General features: G+C 41.3%; 1 protein-coding gene across 2 annotated transcripts in view; it reads left to right on the top strand.

Moving 5' to 3' along the window:
• nav2a (neuron navigator 2a) overlaps positions 1-19,052 on the top strand; it is a 214,727-nt gene that overhangs the window by 141,997 nt on the left and 53,678 nt on the right. For both annotated transcript variants that reach the window (XM_082535136.1, XM_082535135.1), the window contains 3 exons: positions 7,887-7,959; positions 8,951-9,194; positions 12,124-12,257. In XM_082535136.1, the coding sequence (XP_082391262.1) occupies positions 7,887-7,959; positions 8,951-9,194; positions 12,124-12,257 (451 nt within the window). The remainder of the gene's footprint in view (positions 1-7,886; positions 7,960-8,950; positions 9,195-12,123; positions 12,258-19,052) is intronic.

The raw sequence follows: 19,052 nt of genomic DNA, 5'->3' as shown, positions 1-19,052 counted from the left end.
ACTGATTGTAGTTCTTCTTTAGCATTTGGTGGTGTTTTCATTTCATTCGTTTTTGATGGAGGTCACCTATGTCCTGCCATGTTATTACATTTATTTCAGAATTAATTATATATTAGAGAGCTTCTGTAAAATTCTGACCTTTAGTAGAGAGCGAGGGTTCACACTATGATGCTCATGGTACGCTCTGCATTTATCATTCCTGAAAACGCAGAGAAGGGGTTTGTCCACGCAAGAGCCAATTATTCTTCTTCTCTTGGGGTTGCTGAGCATCACTGATTTGAACATGTTTTTCTGTCCGGCTGTGTTTGCGTGAGTAAGTTCATTAGAACCAGAATCAGTGAAACACTTTATATTAAATATAATGACCTAAGAAAAACATACATTAATTGCACATTGTTTGTTGCAGTGTTTATCCTGGACAAGCATTATAGGAACAACACCAACACAGAGTATACAAACTTTTTACATTTTTACAAGCGTTTGAAAACATTTATTAACTCCCACTGAAAATGGTCTCGACTCCATCTCCACTTCGCTATCAGTTAGGTCTTTCCCATTAGCCGTGATTACACCCCCAGTTCTCCTGTAACTGAGCATCTTGAAATTTTGGTCTCCATGGTCTGGACGTCTCTGTGGGTTTCTTATCAACATCCTGTTTAGAGCTCTTTCACATCCAGCTCATGTGACACAGCAGCTTTTTCTTTTGCAAAGCGAGAGGATTGTAGCTTACCTCTGAGACAGAACAAGTGGTTCCAAATGGATGGTGTATCTTTTACGGTGTTGTGATTCTTCATAGACTCTGTTTGCGTGAAAGGAAATGGTTTGTTTCTCTGTTTTTATAGTGTTCATTCAGTCAGTGGGAATTGTTTAATGGAAAGCAGTTGTCAAAATCTCGCTTTAACTTTGCACGCAGACCCGCAGATGTTGCAGTATGTGCGCATGTTTGTCTATGTATGTGAATGTGATTGATTCTCTGTGTATAGTCTCAGTATTTGTGTCAGCTTTAGAACCGAATCTGAGCATTCAAACAGCGCTAAGGGTAGGCATAACCGCAGCAATTATGCAGAATGTCTGCTTTGTGTATCGTAGTGCTGTCAAAACAAACACACACAGAGGTTCTGAGAGTTTATTTAGCAGAAGAGTGTTTAGAGGAGTGAGAGAGCTCTTTTTTTTAACCACACTTGATTTCATTGTTGAAAAAAAATCTGCTGCCCTTCACTAGTGCTTGACTCAAGCTCGGCTTCTGAATGAATAAAAATGGAAATAAGCTCCATCAGTGGGATAAACTGTAGTGCATTCACCTCACTCACCTGCTGCCTATCCGCACAAGTGCCTGTTTCTGTAACTGTCACATTCTTGTTGAAAGAAACCCCACTGGCAGATCATCCCTTTGCCACCCAGTCAGGCTCTGTGTGTTTGTGTGTGTGTGTGTGCGTGCGTGCGTGCGTGTGTGTGTGCGTGTGTGCGTGTGTGTGTGTGTCGTCTGCCTGCCTGTCTGTGCAGGTTTAGTCCAGACTGATGGTGTTGATTTGACAGTGAGCTGTTAAAACATCCCACGATGGCCCATCACATAGGGAGACACACAGACATGATTACATGGGGTGTCTCATTCAGGCGCCCACCTCAATGGGACACCCCCCCCCCCCCCCCCCCTCTGGTTGAAAGTAGTTTCAATTAAAAAGTAAACTGTTAGCAATTTTCAAAAGCCAGAATCACCGTATGAGATTCAAGATTCATGCGGCATGTTTCAAAACACAGATAAACCCATGGCATCCACATGATGTGTCCAAGATGTGAACACAGAGGGAGTGAAGGTGTGATTGTGCTGTGAAAGGCTTTCTGTCTTGATTTTATCTTTTAGGGAGCTGTTCATTTCCCCCCGTCCCTCTGTTCTTCTTACTCTGTGTGCTGGACTGATTGGTTCTCACCAATCAGCCATAAAATAAAGAGGGTGAATTGAGGAAGTAGACTGGCAGACAGCCACACAGGTGGTTAAAACCAGCAGGACCAGGTGTTTAATGGACTTGATGAAGCATAGAATGAATGTTTATGTGCTCAACTGTCTGTACAATTGAGCTTTTCTTTATAATTCACTGCGTGTTTCACCTTCAGGTGTGGTTTAAGATTGGATTGTAGCAGGTGAGAAAGCACCTTACCCTGCAGTGTCTTTATTATGTTTTATTCAATCTAAAAATGTACACAGAATTGTGCTGGTGTGTCCATGGATGCTTATTTTTGATGTTTTAGCTGGTGGAGCTTTACACAGGTACACAGGGCAAGAACCAGAAGGTGTTGGATTAATGCTTAAACAGGCTGGTTAATGTTTGATCATAAGGCGTTACACTTTCTGTGTGCGTTTGAGAGAGAAATCCCCGAGTGTGTCAGCTGGTCAGAGCTCAGGTGATCACATGGTGGATTGGAGAGAATGAGCAATCAGAGTTGCTGTTGCTAAGATACCAAATATACCAGAAGCCAAATAATATTTTTCAGCTGGCACAGGCTTATTCACCCTGGAGATGTTGTGTCTTCCACATGACTTCTGCTGACCCATGGGCTGCAAAAGAAAGAGCACCTATAGCGGTGGGATAAAATAAGAGCGACGTTACCCTGAATAATGCAGTTCGGTTCAACTGTTCTCAATCAAAAGCTGCCTCCATATAATATTAACACTTTTTTCTGGTGCTGTGATAGAGAGGTAATCTTGTAATGTTCCACAAGGTATTTGTATTATATTGTCCAACCTTTGTATATACACTGTGTTCATTTGTGGCTTAACAATTAGTCTATTCATGGGAGATATGACACAGCCGTTTTTAATGGCTTTTTTTCCCAGGAACATTTAAACTTTGAAAAATGTGGCCTTTTAAGATGAAAGCCTGGGGGAATTTCAGTTTGTGTGGGTGCAAGCCGATGTTAGCCTGAATCAAAACCGTTTCAAAGGAACAATTAAAACATAACAGTCAACTTACAATAGCACAGATATCCTGATATGACTGCCTCAACTCTCAAACACAACAGTGAGTATGTAAAAATGAATTTTCAGATGGAAGAGGGCTCAGTGTGCTCCCTGTTACACCGACGTGTGTGAAGTTGCATCATGGTGTGTCTATTCATGCTGCTGCTGCGCCAGAACATTTCTGTTAAAAACTTGAGCGTACGTGGTTTTCTGTCAAAATAGAAAGAATTACTCAGGTACGTGTCAAAGTTCTGCAAGTGGGTGGCTAGATGCAATCCATGAAACATCCCGAGTGGGTGAAAGTGTGTGTGTGTGTGCGCGAGGGCACACACTGATGGATTTAACAACGCACAGTTACACACACATGCTGACGCAACGTGTTGGCTCACAGTCTTAACCAGCCAGACTCTACAAGAACCAACAGTCAAAAGGTCAAATGACACGGAGCTGTCCGGAAACGAAGCTCGTGTCGTCACATCATAGGAAAAAGGTCCAATGCATCAAGCCAATAAGGTGTTTCTCTAAAATATAACATTTCAGCCAAAAAAAAGGTTCCTGCCTCATTGAAGCAGAAAAATGTAATTTGTTAACTGCTGTTTTGCAAAAAAATATGTGATTTCATTTTGTTACATTTTTTTTTCTTTTAGTGGGAAACTGTAATGTACCCAAACAGACCAGCTTCTGAATTAACTTCGACCGTTCATAGTTAGGGGTAAAGTAGGATATTTTATTGCATCGGGATTTTGATGCTCATAATTTCAGTTTTACTTCCAAATGAAGTGATGAAGTGTTTCAGACGAAACCACAGCTTTAACAGCTTACGGTCTCACAGTTTGCTGTAGTGATGTTGTGCTTTGTTCCCAGATCCCTGCGAATAGAAAAGCATACAGGTAAATGCAGAAGCAAGACTCAAATTGTGGTAAACTATCGTGGCTCAAGAGTTGGGAGTTCGCCTTGTAATCGGAAGGTTGCCGGTTCGAGCCCCGGCTTGGACAGTCTTGGTCGTTGTGTCCTTGGGCAAGACACTTCACCCGTTGCCTACTGGTGGTGGTCAGAGGGCCCGGTGGCGCCAGTGTCCGGCAGCCTCGCCTCTGTCAGTGCGCCCCAGGGTGGCTGTGGCTACATTGTAGCTTGCCATCACCAGTGTGTGAATGTGTGTGTGAATGGGTGGATGACAGGTTGTGTAAAGCGCTTTGGGGTCCTTAGGGACTAGAAAAGCGCTATACAAATACAGGCCATTTACCATTTATAATCCTCATCAGAAGGCAGGTGTCAGTCTTAGAGTTCTCACATTTATTGTAGTACATCAATCTGGTTAAATCTTATAGCCTAGTTTTGGTCACTCTGATCTGCTGGTGCTCTGCTTTTATTCTGACTGGAAGACTGACATGTAAACAGTAAATGTAAGAGCCGTTTTGCTGCTTGTCGGTGAAATCCTGCTTCACACTCATAATACTCTTGCTCAAGCATACTCCTCCCCCCCCCCCCCCCCCCTCTCTCTCTCTCTCTTGCTCTCTCACTCTCTCACTTGCTCTCTCTCTCTGTCACTCTCACACACTCTCTCACACACACACACACACAAACACACACACACACACACACACACACACACACACACACACACACACACACACAATAGCAGCCCTGTGATGGGAGGAAATGTTTGTTCAGAGCACTGTTGGCCGGCTAGCCCTGCACTAACGCTGCCAGGAGCCGAGCAGAGCAGAGAGGTGACAGTGGCTCGGATCGAGGTGTGAAGCTGGGCAGAGGCAAACTGCAGGAACATGTCACACTTTCAGGCAGGTATGGGGCTTCCCTGCAGATTTGTTGTCTTATGCTGACAGTGAACGCTTTCTTGTTTAGAGGTGGGGGTTTTTCTGGTTGTCAGTAGATTCTCTTCTGTACCATATAAAATTTTGAGGCTATAGCTTACTGCCCTTTGGCAGCGTGGGCGCTTCGTATACACTTTTCCTTTCACTTCAGTGTGTCTGCAATCATTTATCAGCCGGTTATCTTGGTACAAAGTTTGCACAGAGCAGATTCATGAGAGCAGTGACCCAAAAAATAAAGTGGTGACAGACACAGACATTGCATTCCTCTTTCTTGTTGTTGGCAACGTTTTGCTAATCCAGTCAACAGTACTAACGTGATCATCCATATCAGTCATCCTTTAACCAATGCTGTTTCAGACATTTTCTTTTAAGCTGGATGATCATGTAGTATTTAGATTCCTGGCCAGCCTTAAACTAAGTTTAACTTCTATGACATTGGAACACTCTGCCTTACAAGTGTTACAACCTTTGATCCGATTCTAACTCATTAAATATCCTGAATGGACTAATCAGTGATATACAGTAATTAGAACATATATTTAGTGGTCTGAGTAGGATGTCAGGCTACAGCTGATGTTCCGCCAGCTTTACTAAACTGTTTTTCCTACACGTTTTAAATAGCAGTAGAGGTTTCAGCATATTTACCCTGACCATGACACTTATGATGGGGTGTCTCACTGAAGTATACATTCTGAGGGTTACTGCTATTTAAGCTTCAACTATAAAAGGCTGCTTACAAGTTTAGGCCCAAGGTATTAAAGAAGGTTTTCAACAAGTTTATTTTTAAGGACCCGGCAGTATTCAGAGAGGACCATAACCTGCATTCCTACTGTTCCTTAGTTTACTGCTGTCCTACGTTGAAGGACTGCATGTGCCAGGCCTGCTAACAGCTGTTTCCCAGGTCAGAGGTCATGGAAATGACAGCAGGGGCAGTGGTGCATTTTCAGTTCAGCCGATGACCTGAAGTCAGATGAACTCTTCACACACTGGCATGGCTCAGATATTTTTGGAGCTTGTTTCAAACACTGAAAGCAATGAAGAAATTGTTATCAAGCCAGTATTATTGAAATAATACATCCAATATTCTGTTAGAGGTTGTAACATTATTGTGAAATTCATAGTATCATAGTAGCAAGTCTATCTGCTAATAACTAATAATGTGGCTCTAAGAGCAGTATGACTGTGGGGTTGACTGATAAAGGAGTGCTAGTAAGTCCTTCAGCAAGGAGTACTTCCTGCTCAAGTTTTTTGCTGCTGACTGACAATTACAGTAGCCTGGACATTCCACCTTGATGATGTTGCCCTTGTTCACATGCAAATTGAGTGTAATGCTGAAACTTTAATGACGTAAATGCTGTCCTCTACACCATCTTTGCTATCTGAGCTACACTATTGCACTGCGTAAAACACAAGAGAAGGAAGGAAAAGAAGTGAAGTACACCACAAAAGGGAATCCAAGTATTCAAACAAGTTACTTTGTAACATGTACCCTCAACTGCTGGTGGATGTAACTAAATGTGACATAGTACAGGATGGCAGCAAACTTAGTAGTAATTCTGTGGCTTCTGTGGTTTAGTAGTGCACTCATGGATTTACCTACAACATTTGCTGTCAGACATTTTTATATTTTTACAAAGGCAGATGTAAATGAGTTCGTCACCTCATAGCCGGAGACTTCCTAGCAGGAGAAGCACAGTGGGAGCTGTAGGTCAGGTTATATTTAGTTGGTGCATATTAAGTGTAATCATGTCATTAATCATTACTGTACAGGACCCTTCTGTTTGCAGCCCACACCCAGGCTCATTTACAAAGAACACAGTTCATATGTATTTAGGTTTGAAACCACTTGCGGTATCATTGCTGTGTATCTGTGCTCCCACCCTCTGCTGTAAAGTTCTATTGAAGCTTTCAGAATGATTTTTTGTCAATATATTGTTGCAGTGTTGCAGATTAGGCTCAGTGCATTAGAAATCTACTCTGTGAATAAATAGCATTCTGAAAAGATTCGGCCCCTCCCTAACCTTTGTGTACAGTTTAAAATTTCCACTTCTCAAACAGTTTTTATTGTTGATTAGTTGCTCTGCAGAGACTTCTACACAGCTAGTAACTCTGTGTGTAATATGAGAGATCAATGACTGTATAATACTGATATATCTTTTGTTGTACCCTGTTTGTTTGCTCCCCACCAACAACAACAGTTGGTACACTTTGATCGCACAGTCATTCATCAGATCTACCCTGCTTAATGACTTGTTTTATGCGGTTTACCTTACGATAAGGTGCGCCAGCCAGCAGATTCTGTGTATAATGGGTCACATGGTCTCTAAACAAAGCCTGTCTGCCTATCAAATCCTCTCACAGTCCAGTGACAGCTCAGCAGTCTGCTCATGTTGCCATGGCTGCTGTCATAGCAACTGAGTGACTATAGATGTTTGCTTCCTCATAGATCAAGTGATGTAAGTGTGGCTGGTTTGAATTCTGCTTTGGCTATGTCACTATGTGGTCCAATTTACTTCTCTAGTATAGCACAGCAATCTCTGTATATACAGACGCTCTCTTCTACTCTTCAGGACCAGTTCATACTTTTATATGTGCCAGAAACTTGTTGTTTTAGTGCCATTTGTTTGTTATAAATGCTGATATCCCAAATGTCACAAAACGCCTTTAAATGCAGTGCCGTGTAAACACTTAACACTCAGGTCTCGTCACATAAAACTTGCCAAAAAATTGTCATGATGACTTTTTTGCACGAATCCGAAGTTGGATACAACACATTATTGAATGATCAAAAAAAGCTTATTTTCCATCTTAACTGTTTTTGGAGTCATCCTACCTGTCAGATCAGTGATTATTAAATGATAAACGATCTGCAGTCCCAACAGTTCTATCATTGTCATTGATATTCAGCACCTCTATTTACTGCTTAAGATTTTGTGATGCCAACCTTTGCCTTATGTTGACTCCCCCAGATTTGTTATTGTTGTGAGAGCCATGCAAAAAGCTAATCAGTGTGGGTGCTCGTATTTCACCATGATGCAAATTTCAATGTAAATGTACAGTATGAAGAATCATGCAGCTGTGACTCTCTCTCTCTGTAGATTGAGAACATAGATACCTGCCTCAGTTTCCTGGCAGCTAAAGGAGTCAACATCCAGGGTCTGTCTGCAGAAGGTAAGCTGGAACCACAGATTTATTCTTTCACATGGAACATGAGAGTTCATCCTGAATCAAGCTCAGGCTTAGTTACTAAATAGAACTGATGCCGCAAGAAAGATAAAACCTCAGAATTGGTACACTGATTTTTAAAAAAAAAAAATTTATTAGCAAGCTCTCTCCAGGAAACTCTGTATTAATGCAAATGAAAACATTCAGGGCTGATTTCACAACACATATAACTAATGTACCAGAAAGCTTACAATGGTACATAATGATGTTTAAATGTAGCTGTTGTCAAAAAAAAAGAAAGAAATTCACACAGGGAACTGAGAGACAATATTATTACTGGTGCTAATGCAAAGCTGAATCAAACAGCAGCATCCTATTACAGCAAGAAACACATGGGGTCCATTCACTGTTCTGTTAGGAGAACTTTGAGGTGTATCATCTTGCAGTTCAAGAACAATCCAGAAGGAGAGCTAAAGGCAGCAGAATTAGATAGAGGAATTAAACAGAGTGTGACATATTTGAAATGTCAGTTTCAGATGGGGCTGACCATCTAAATAAGGCCCAGGGCCCAGAATCGGGCTGGCAAAGACATGCCAATGTTTCTCACTGGACAACTTTGGAAAGGAGGGGATAAATTTGGACTTTTAAATGGATTAATGCATTGTACAGCTTTATACAGCTACTGATTCATGCTACACTAAAGTAATGAAATACTAGATAAACAATTAAATTACAAAAATGTTGCTGTTTTTCACTATCTACAATAAAATAGAATATATGGTTTGATAAGCAAGAGAGATGATCTCCATATAAGAAAACAATCAAAATGCCATGAAATCATTAAAAAAACCCTAGTAGCTTATTTTCCAAGCACTAGTATGGTAAATGTGAAAAATTGTTGCAAACTTCATCCTCTATTTTGTTTTCATCTCCCCACTTTTTCTTTCTACTTTTCTCCTTTTAAATCATTCACCCCATCCTTGTTTCTGACCTTCAGAGATTCGGAATGGCAATCTGAAAGCCATCCTTGGCCTCTTCTTCAGCTTGTCCCGCTACAAACAGCAGCAGCAGCAGGCCCAGCGGCAAAACTCCCAGCCCACCCTCCCACTTGCTGCCCAGTCCCAGAGCACACACCCTCCACTGAGTCAGCAGATCAGCGCCCCGGCCCAGCTCAGCCACTCTCTGCATGGGACTCCTGCCATCACATCCCAGAAAACAGCGCAGGCCGAGATGCAGTCCAGGTGAGGCTAACTGGAGTGAACAAATGTGTCCCTGTGGTGTTTACTTTCTTCACGTGCCTGCTGTTGTAATCCATCATTTTGACATTTCTATCTTCCTGTTCGCACTTTTTGTCATTTATAACTCTAAACCTGACCTCTCACTGTCTCTGTCCTCTTCCATATCTTTCCTCTCTTTTCTTCTCCTCTAGGGATGGGTGTCAAAGTAAACTACTCAAGTTTTCCCTTGGTCAGAAAAAGACCTCTAGGTCAGCTCTTGTGCCTTTCTAATTTCTTTCTCCTTCCCTTCTTTCCTCCACCACACCTCCTATTCCGTTCCATTCCTGGAAATAGGTTGAGATTGCCCCTAATCAAGGATAGCATTTCTTTCGCGCTGTAATGAGTTTAATGTTGTTTCTTTGTCTGTGATTAAGGGCAATCTCTACTACAAGCACGATCTATTATGCATGAGTGGTAGTGTTGGAGCAGATAGGAACAAAAGCTCCAGGCTCCATTTTCAGAAGGCCCTGTCTCTCTGGCAGCGTGCCTCATTTGGCAGGCCTGCTTAATGGGCTGTAGAAGACCTTTAGATAACCCTTAAGTAAATGTGTGCGTGCTTGTGTGTGTGCGCGTGTGTGCTCCTGCAATCCCCCATATAATATGACATTAATAATTAACACAGAGGAATCTGTGGCAGGTCTGTAATGAGACATGTTATATTTATCTTTGGTCTTACTTTTTTTTTCTTTTTCAGTTACATTAGCCTCCTTATAGCATGCAGCATCATATGATGTGATAACGCACCTTGAAATTTAATGTACCATTTAGTTTTGCATGCTGCCCCATCCCAGAATATGTTTACATTGCACCTGCCCGGATACAGCACCTGACCAAACTAAAGAAATGCCCCCCTCTTCTGGTCAGCATGTGCAACTACATCATTTATCAAAACACTTTTTAAACTTTTTTTTTTTTTAAATTGATTGATCTTAATTAAGATTTAAATGACTCTCTGGCAGCATCTGATAGCGAATTTTAAAAGATTTTAACGATGTGAATTGTTTATATTAATGCTAGCTGCTAATATTGCGGTGAAAGGTCTATTTTTCTTTGTTTTGGAATAAAAATTATTGTTAACTCAGTGTTAAGATACTGAGTTAACAGCAAAACATGGTGCTTTTGAACATAATGAGTGTGAAAGAATCTAAGTGAAGAGAAGAATTGCTGTACAATTTAGTGTAAGCAGACTGTTTTTTTAAGGGTTTTCTTTTGGTAAGTTGGTTGTATCCAAGTAATGATGTGCTGTTAGCACTAGTACTTCATTTTGAGAAATATTTAAGTACTTTTCTTTGTCTGCATTGCACTTTTAAGAGTGTAGAAAGAGAAAGATTTGCGGAGTAGATTTATTCTGGAATTTCTTTTCACACTATAGCCCATATTAAAATTAAAATTTAAGAAAAAAGTGTTGCTCGTTTTTTTTTTTTTTTTTTAATGTAACCACTAGATTGAATTACTTCCTGACAGACTCAGTCCAGTGGGGGAAGGTAGTAGACTTGCTGGCCCTGCTATAATTGAAATGATTTTAGACTACTCTAGCCTAAATAATGTGGTTAAAGCTATTACCTTGCAACAGCTGGATAAATAGTGGTCACTCAAAGTGAATGGCAAGACGGAAATGAGAGTTTCTATAATGCACACGAGAGCTGAGTGAGACTGCTGTAATCTGCTTATCAAGTATCCGCCTCAGTCCCAAGATGGTGATGATGTCGCCAATGGTCAATTAGCATTTCATTAGCAGCTGTGTGCCACAGCCTGTTAGATTCCAACTCGCCTTATAGATTGGCTTGCAAAATGAAATCAAGGTGTCATAACTTCCACCAAAGCTTGTCTACAGTCTAATCCATGTGGGGAAAATAAGGAGGAGCACGTGTAATCTGAGCTCATAGTTCTCCCAGGACCTGCTCTCAGTCTGACTGTCCACTCTGCTGCAAGCTTATCTGTCTCCATTAGCCTGGTGTAGGTGTACCCTGGGGGTGGGTCGCCGCAACGCTGCAAGAAAAGCAAACAAAAGCTAAGTTTAAAACTAAAGCTGCAATTTTAAATAGAAAACTACACATGTCAGGAACAAGTGAACCTTGAACCTTGAACAAGTTTGGAAAAATGCCTTGTTAGAAAGGAGCCTAAAATAGTGTGAAGCATTTAGAAAGACATGAAGAGGAGGGCAGTCCTATTGTGGTTAGTGTAGCAATGAGGTTGAGGTATATTTGACCTTCTGGAAAGCAAACAGAGACCACTTCCCCCAGGAAATCAATACAGTAGGTCAACAAGTTCATATTACAAATTAACTGTGGATGTTGAGGTCCTCTACAGCCTATTGAGGGTGGTACATCAGCTTCAGTGCACATCATCACAGAGGCACGGTATAGAAAACAAAGCACGCTAGTGCAGATTTCTTTTTAAAGCTCATCCTTTGTGGCAAATTGCACTCCCCTAAACAGTGAAGCATGTTTGTGTAGCACTTTCCTTTTTTAAACTATTAACTATACTTAATTTAGTTTTGAAACTATATTAATTTTATCACTAGTTTCAAAACAAACAGAAGATGTATGCTACTAGGATATTTTGGTATTTGCAGAATGTGGTTTTCTCTTTCAGAAATGTGATTTGTTCTACAACTGCCACTTACCCTTCTAATGTGTTTGGTTAAATCACATAAAATGCTTGGTCTAATAAATCTAATTATGTTATACCCTCCCATCTTAGTTTACAGTCTGTTGTGCTTGTGTTATAGGCTTGCAGTGACCTAATGTGTCTCTGTAATGTGTGGGGGAAAATAAAACTGCTTTAGATTCATAAACTCGTGTTTGTCATAAAGCAGCTAACTTTTTTGGCCTGTTTATTCCCTCTTTTTTCTCCCTTGCTTTCTTCCTTTTTTCTTCTATCTATTCATCAGACTTCCTGGCCCCACAACAAGGGTGTCCACTGCTGGCAGTGACATCCCACCGAGAGGGTCGGTCAGTGCTGCTGGGAACAGACGGAGCCAGGGCTTCAGTGACAAAACCAAAGCCAACTCACACCTGAACAAAGGTAAGCCAGAGATACAGATACAAATGGGTGCACACTGACATCTTCAGGTTGAATCTTGGATGTTGGCAAATCCCGTTAGCATGTCATCATGACATGTGTGCAAGTTTAGAGGAAGAGAAAGTAAAATTAGAGGACAGGCAGTAGCCTTGCAGCTGTAAAAAGTCTTAATGCTGTGTTTAGGATGATTTTATGGTGAATCCTTTGGGTGCTTTTTTGTTTTTGTGGGGAAAATGCAAGTTAGCTGTGCTGCTTTGAGGCTAATAGAGGATTAAAAACCATGCCAGTAATGCTTGGCCCTCAGCACGCAGTGCAGCACAGAAACAACTGTGTCTTTTAAAGAGAAGAGCAACAAAGAACTGATGAGCATAAAATCCAGAATCACATAATGACTACATGCTCACCACCTTTGGAATCATTCTGAACATTAATGTTGCATTTTTAAAGGAGGTGGAGGTTGTTCTCAGTTTGCTTGAATCTCAGGCTGACCTGTGCAGTGTCTTTAAGGAAACGTGTCTTTGAAACTCTGTCCCATTACTCTTAATGTGTGGTTTCATGTAATATGAGTTAAATGTCATTGTGACCTCCATTTGCACAGACTGTATTCATCCTCACAAATGGAAAGGTCACTCAAAGTGTGGACCATTTAGAGCACTGCTCTCTACCTTTTTCCAACCTGCACAACTCAAGTGCAACAGCACAGTGAACCCTTTAGGACTTGCGAGAGGTGTTCGCCTCAGCACAAGAAGGTCCTGGCTTTGAATGGACCAGTCAGCTGGGTGGTGTGGAGGTTACATGTTCCCTGTGACTGTGTGGGTTCTGTGTGGGTTCTCTGGATTCCTCCCACAGTCGCAGACGCTGTGAATGTAACAGTGTGAATAGTTGTCTGTCTCTTTGTGATGGCCCTGCGATAGACTGGCGACCCAGTCAGGGTGTGCCTCGGCTTTTGTCCTATCACAGTTGGGCTCTGGCACCTAACCCCCCCCCTCAAACAGCTGCAGCACTGAGCTAAAAAGAGTTGCCTGAAGGGATGGATCCAAGTATTATTTTAGAGAAATAAAGTTCTGAATGAGAACGTTGGCAAACAAAGTTCAGTTGCTCTTCGTAAATCATTGTGCCTTTTCTTATTTAGGAACATCAGGACCAGCTCATCATCACTTTATGTCAACTTCAATTTTTTCAGTGTGTTTTTGGTTTTTGTTTGTTTGTTTTTTTTTTACTTTTTTTTTTAACTTTTTTTTTTTTTTTTTACAAAATCATAACACATGTGAGGTGTATGTTTGCTACACGATAACATCCAAAAATGTGTTTTTCGGGACACATTTAATGTATGAAGGTCTGAAGAACAGTGCAGGTATTCTAGGCAAAACAGTGTCATGTGTCCTCCACTCATGAGGCCTACGCTCTTGCCTAATCCAGATGGAGTGTTTCCACTAGTGGGACGCCATTTGATGGGGACTATCTTCTTTTGTCTGCTTTATGTGAGAAAGAGAAACAGTGGACAATGCCCCAATCAGATCCTCTCAGCATTGCATGGAGTGCTACTGTGAAGAATATGGATGGACATGAAGATCTCTGGACACCTGGAATACCTCCTCCCACCTGATTCCTTTAAGATTAAGCGGTTATGTTGAACACTGTAATTCAAACAAGGTGGGAAAGTACAAGCAGTGTGGGAGTTTAGTAGATCCAAGAACAAAGCTGTTCACTGTGATAATTTTCCTTTGGAGTCAGAACTGTATTCACACCATATTCTTCCACGGTGCTCTGACCCAGTTTAACCGCTCTACACTGTTCTGAAGCTTACAAACTCTGGGTGTTTGGCAGTACGTTTGGTTAGACCAGTGTGGAAATAGTTTCTGTCACCACTCAATGGGCCAGAGCTTTATATAGACTTTGTTAGTGTTCACAGTCTAAACTCATTACCCTGCATTAGACAGAGAATTCTGACTGCCCAGAGAAAGACAGGGCAGAAGAGTAAGGGGAGAAAAAAAAGTGTGTGTGTGAGGGAGAGAGAGGGAGCTGGAGAGGGACTGTTGTCTGTTTAAACAGTCACAAATTAACTGGGACCAACGCTGTGAGAAGCACTGTGGGGCATTTATTCTGATGCTCGGCTCCATTCGAGATGAGTGAGTTTATTAGTGTAGACTGCAGGGAGATTTGTCGGTTTGTGTGAGTGTAAAATCACCATGATTTGGAAAAAAAACCCAACAGAATTTTGGGGAAATGTCCTTAAATTTGTTGATTAAATACACTTCATAACATGAAATCCTATTAGTGCTCAGAGTGAGATTTCCAGTAGACACATTTGTCAATGACTTTATTGGAAGTATTTCCAAATAGTTGGATTTGGTGGAAAGAGTGTCATTTTTTTAGGCATCTTCAAAGGGACTTGAGCACCAACTGCAATTCTGCTAGAAGGCACAATCCAGCTAATGAAAAAGCACGTGAAGATTAGATTTTATAAAAATCATCAGATACAGGGAGGTCAGGATGATCGGGGGGAGCTACGTTAGCACACAGCATTGACTTGAAAGTAACTGCAAGATGTGTGAAGTAGCTGTGATAATTTGCATGAAAACAATTGGCTCTTAATGCTCAGCTGGTATCCTGACAGCTGATATATGAAGCTCTGAGTCTGAAGCATAGATGCGTCGGCTGATGCCAGATATAAGCTATTTGCAGCATACTCTGGGTGAAATAAATGTGCACTGAAACCAGAAAAAGCACGAGCTTGCATGCCTTTCTAGGTTTGTGTGTTTGGGGCAGCAGGCCATATGATTGTCAGCAGGTAGCATGAGAAATACTGGTCAACCCCCTTCCAGGTTCCTCTTGGCCTGTTGTTGCTAAGCCCCTCCTCCTGCTGGAGGACCCACCACACTCCTCCTCCCCTCCTACCCACTCTAGATCTGTGGCCATGGTTTAGAACTCTTCCCTGATCTCTCATCCATCTCTTCCTCTCCTCTACTTCTTTCTCTGATGTCCTGGATGTCTGCAGCACCAGTGAGGTTTGTCATCTTTTGTCATTGTTAAGATAAGATAAGATAACCTTTATTAGTCCCACACGTGGGAAATTTGTTGCTGCCTAAAATGTATTTCTTTTCAATAGCGCAGAAAGCAAAGGGTTTTCCTACTGTTTAATAAGCCAATTTCTTGCTCCTTTAATGTGAAATTGATGTAGATTACCCTTCTTCTTCTTACCAATTGGTCATTGAACTAAAAGCTGCTAGTAAGTATACTACACATGAAGTTATTTGTGCTTATTGTAAGACGTTGCTCCTCGAGGTTCAGATAGTTACAGAAACACCTGCAGCTTCTTTTCAGAGGCCAGATCTGGTCTGTGTCAAAGGCTCTGATGCCAAAATAGAATAATGTTACTGGATGGCTGTACAATAAGTAAACACAAGTGCCTTAATATAAGGTGACAGTGTCTGGGTGTTCGCCGAGTGACACATAGCAGAGAGACAGAAAGAGTGTGGGACACCTATGGTTGTGTGTTTCTGTATGTGTGTGTTTCTGTTGCCCATGTGTCTCTTGGATTGTGTGTTGTATATGTGGCTGGTGCCTCTGCTGAATGAATAGCCTGCTGATGAGCTGTAGCATCACTGTTTGAGTGTATTCATGTGGAGAAACTTTAAAAAGTTTCAGTCACCACACAAAAGCCAGCTGTCGCTCTCACTTTTTTGAGCACAATGACTGAGGAGCAAGAGAGAGCAGGCTTCTCAAATGTGAACACGATGAGCAGCCAAACACCTTCAGCCTCAAACTGTGCCAGATTTTTACATATTAAATGTCTCTGAAGGTGTCAGTGCATTGAATAAATCTAACCAGTCAGGGAGAACTGACACCGCAGGTTTGGTTCAGCACAAAGATGGTTTTACTCTGGCTACATGTGAGGGTAACTTGTGCATAAGTGTGACATTTTCAGGTCAGCAATATGGTTGTTGACCGATTGAGAGCTTAATGTCTTGTTATCAGGGCAACCGCAAGGAGCAAGGAGGGTTTGTGATGTCTAAACATTGTTAGCTGATGTACACTTTTATAAATTTTGTGCATGAAATCTATCTTACATCCATGCGGACTGTGCATTGTCATAGGCTCAGTGATTTCACTGTTTATAGATGCTTAGCAGAACACAGCTAGATCAGGTGGCTCAAGTGCTTGCTCCTAGGGGCCTGCCTGGGGCTCATCTGATTGTTGGGGCTTCTCTGGATTATTGTAGGGTCTTTACTAGGTCAGGGCAATATGGCCAAAAATATTTATCACGATATATATTTGAAAATTTCCGATAACAATGTAACTGACAATATAATTGACGCGAGACAAAACACTTTACAACTCCACAACTTTATTAGTGCAAAAAACCCCATCAATGTATTTTCACTTAAACAAGCAGCTGTTTTTTATGTGCATTAAAGTTATATAAAATTTTTACAGTGCAAATGCAAATTATACATACACAATGTAGCACAGTACGTATCACGCCGTGAGACTCCTGACTACGGTAGCCGTAATGCTCCGACAATCCATCAAGCGGTGTGGCTTTCGTACTTTAGCAAAGTCGTACTAAAAGATTTTTTGACAGATTTTTGAGTGCCGTGTACCACATAAAATCAGTTCGGTAATAATGGTAATAAAAACGGCCTGCTTGCTTGCTCTACCAAAAAATGTGCTTTGGTGTGTATCTGATGGACGAAAGCCAAACCAGTTCCACACCACTGAAGTTGCACCATTTTGACAAACCAATTCTAGTTAATCTGTTTCATACAACGATCCGCTTTCGCCCTTCTCATTCTCCGTCGCCGCCATGCTTTTTCCGCCAAGTGTGTATGAAAACAAAGGTACTGCGCATGCATTTTAAATCATGCTTTTTATTTGTTTTTGTTTTTTAATGTCTCTGTAAAGCACTTTGAATCACCTTGCTGTGGAATTTTGCTATATAAATAAACTTGCCTTGCCTTACAATATAACGCACCTTGAGGCAGGTAAATTGAATTCTAATATATACACACAGAGACATGAGTGTGGCACTCCATGAAATAAAAACTGAATTTGAAAATTACCATTTCAGCTCATTCCCGAAATTATTTGATGTAATCAAGATGCTGACACAGAAACAGACTTGTAGAGACCGAGGCAGATTTTTTTGGCAGACAGGAAGTAGGAGGGTGGTCTGTGATCCTTGTCCCTTTGGGCTGTGCTCTTCTGTCATTTTCTGCTTTTTATTTTAACCACCAATGCTTGCAGTAATTAAGCAGTTAAGCCATGAGTACTCAAATTCTTTCAACATGTTTCCTCAAGTAGTCAGCTCAGCCAGAACAGTAAAGGAACGGCAATGAGAAGATTTAATTCCTGGACTTGGCCGGAGGCTACACAGGGGTCATAGGGTCAGTGGCCCACGTTAAAACAATTATGTGATTATTTTTGAGGTGAAACTGCTTCCTCAAGTGCAAAAACTCCACTGCTACATGAGAACAACATAATTTGCACGTATGCCTGTTAATTTATCATGATTGGTTCAGATTTGGACCAATTGAAAGTGATGCATACAGAACACAAAAGTCATCAGCGTTCGCTTACACATGAAGCTGACATTTGCAGACATTTCTAGATTAATGGAAAGCTGTGTAGGTGTGACAGAGGATGAGGTCTTTACACCCTCTTGTGGTCACTTCATTAAGTATACAAGTGGCAGTTTTGATTTTTATTCATACTCTTTATTCTTTCACTAGTATTTATTTTGCGTGTGACTGATTTAGGTTTTTAATTTCAACAGCCTTTCCAGGAATTGGGTCCCAAGCTTCTTTTAAGTTGAGATTGTGTTGCAACAGTGTCTAAGTTCATCACGCTAGTGTCACGTCTGACCCAACCCGTTGAAGATTCACCCCTGACAACCTAACTGGAGCGTGTAAGCCCCGGTCACTGGGTCCAATCTTGTCAGTGATCAGCTGACCCGTTGTCCAGAGCCTTTCCTTTCTTTTTTTTTCTTTTTTTTTTTTCCCAACAAAAATCCGAGCTGACCCCATTCTTGGACAGTACCGACCCTCCTGCTGGCCGATATCAAAGCCCCACTCATCTCAAACCTGCAGTGTCAATCCCCTTCATTCTCTTTGCAGTCCCTGTAATCATAGCAGGTCCCCCTCTCATTCAGCCGCTACCAATTGGAAGCCAGCTATTAGCAACCTGACCCACTTTGCTGATTGCTAACTACTAGCACATCTAATTGGGCCCTAATCACTTCCTAATGGCTGCATTGTTTCAGGCTGCTCTCACTAAATGCTAAATAGGGGTAGAAAGAAGAAGCAGTGAGTGGCCGCCTATTTGCATTTAGGGCATGAAAGGTGCTATAAAATGAAATCATCACACAGGACTAGTGTTTAATAAATTCTGACATAATGAGACCATAAGAATAACTTATGTAGTAAGTGAGTTAACATACCTGTGTGAATTGATCAGAATACCAAGTTATCTGTATTGATTTTCATGTGTAATTCTTCCTCTGAATAGAAAAAAAATGTACTGGCATGCATTTGGAGTTTGAAATGTGTTTTCTCTTGTCTCGTCTAATGAAAAACACTTGTAATAAAAAGTAAACTCAGGAGGTTTTAGGGGTTTGTAGATGAAGAAGGACAACAGAGCAGCTGCACTATCTTTGAATTAATGTGTCACTTTTTGTGTTTGTGTCTAAGAAGTAAGCGGAGTGTGTTACAGCTAAAGTGCGATGATTCATTGCACCCAGTGCTCCCTGCACTGGCCCTCTCTCTCCCTCTCTCGCTGGCCGTTGGTGTTTGAATATTC

The sequence above is a fragment of the Aulonocara stuartgranti genome (assembly GCF_965226115.1).
Source record: "Aulonocara stuartgranti genome assembly, chromosome: 1".
Classification (NCBI taxonomy): Eukaryota; Metazoa; Chordata; class Actinopteri; order Cichliformes; family Cichlidae; genus Aulonocara; species Aulonocara stuartgranti.
The sequence above is the reverse complement of the archived record's forward strand: the minus strand, read 5'-3'. Positions and strand labels throughout refer to the sequence as shown.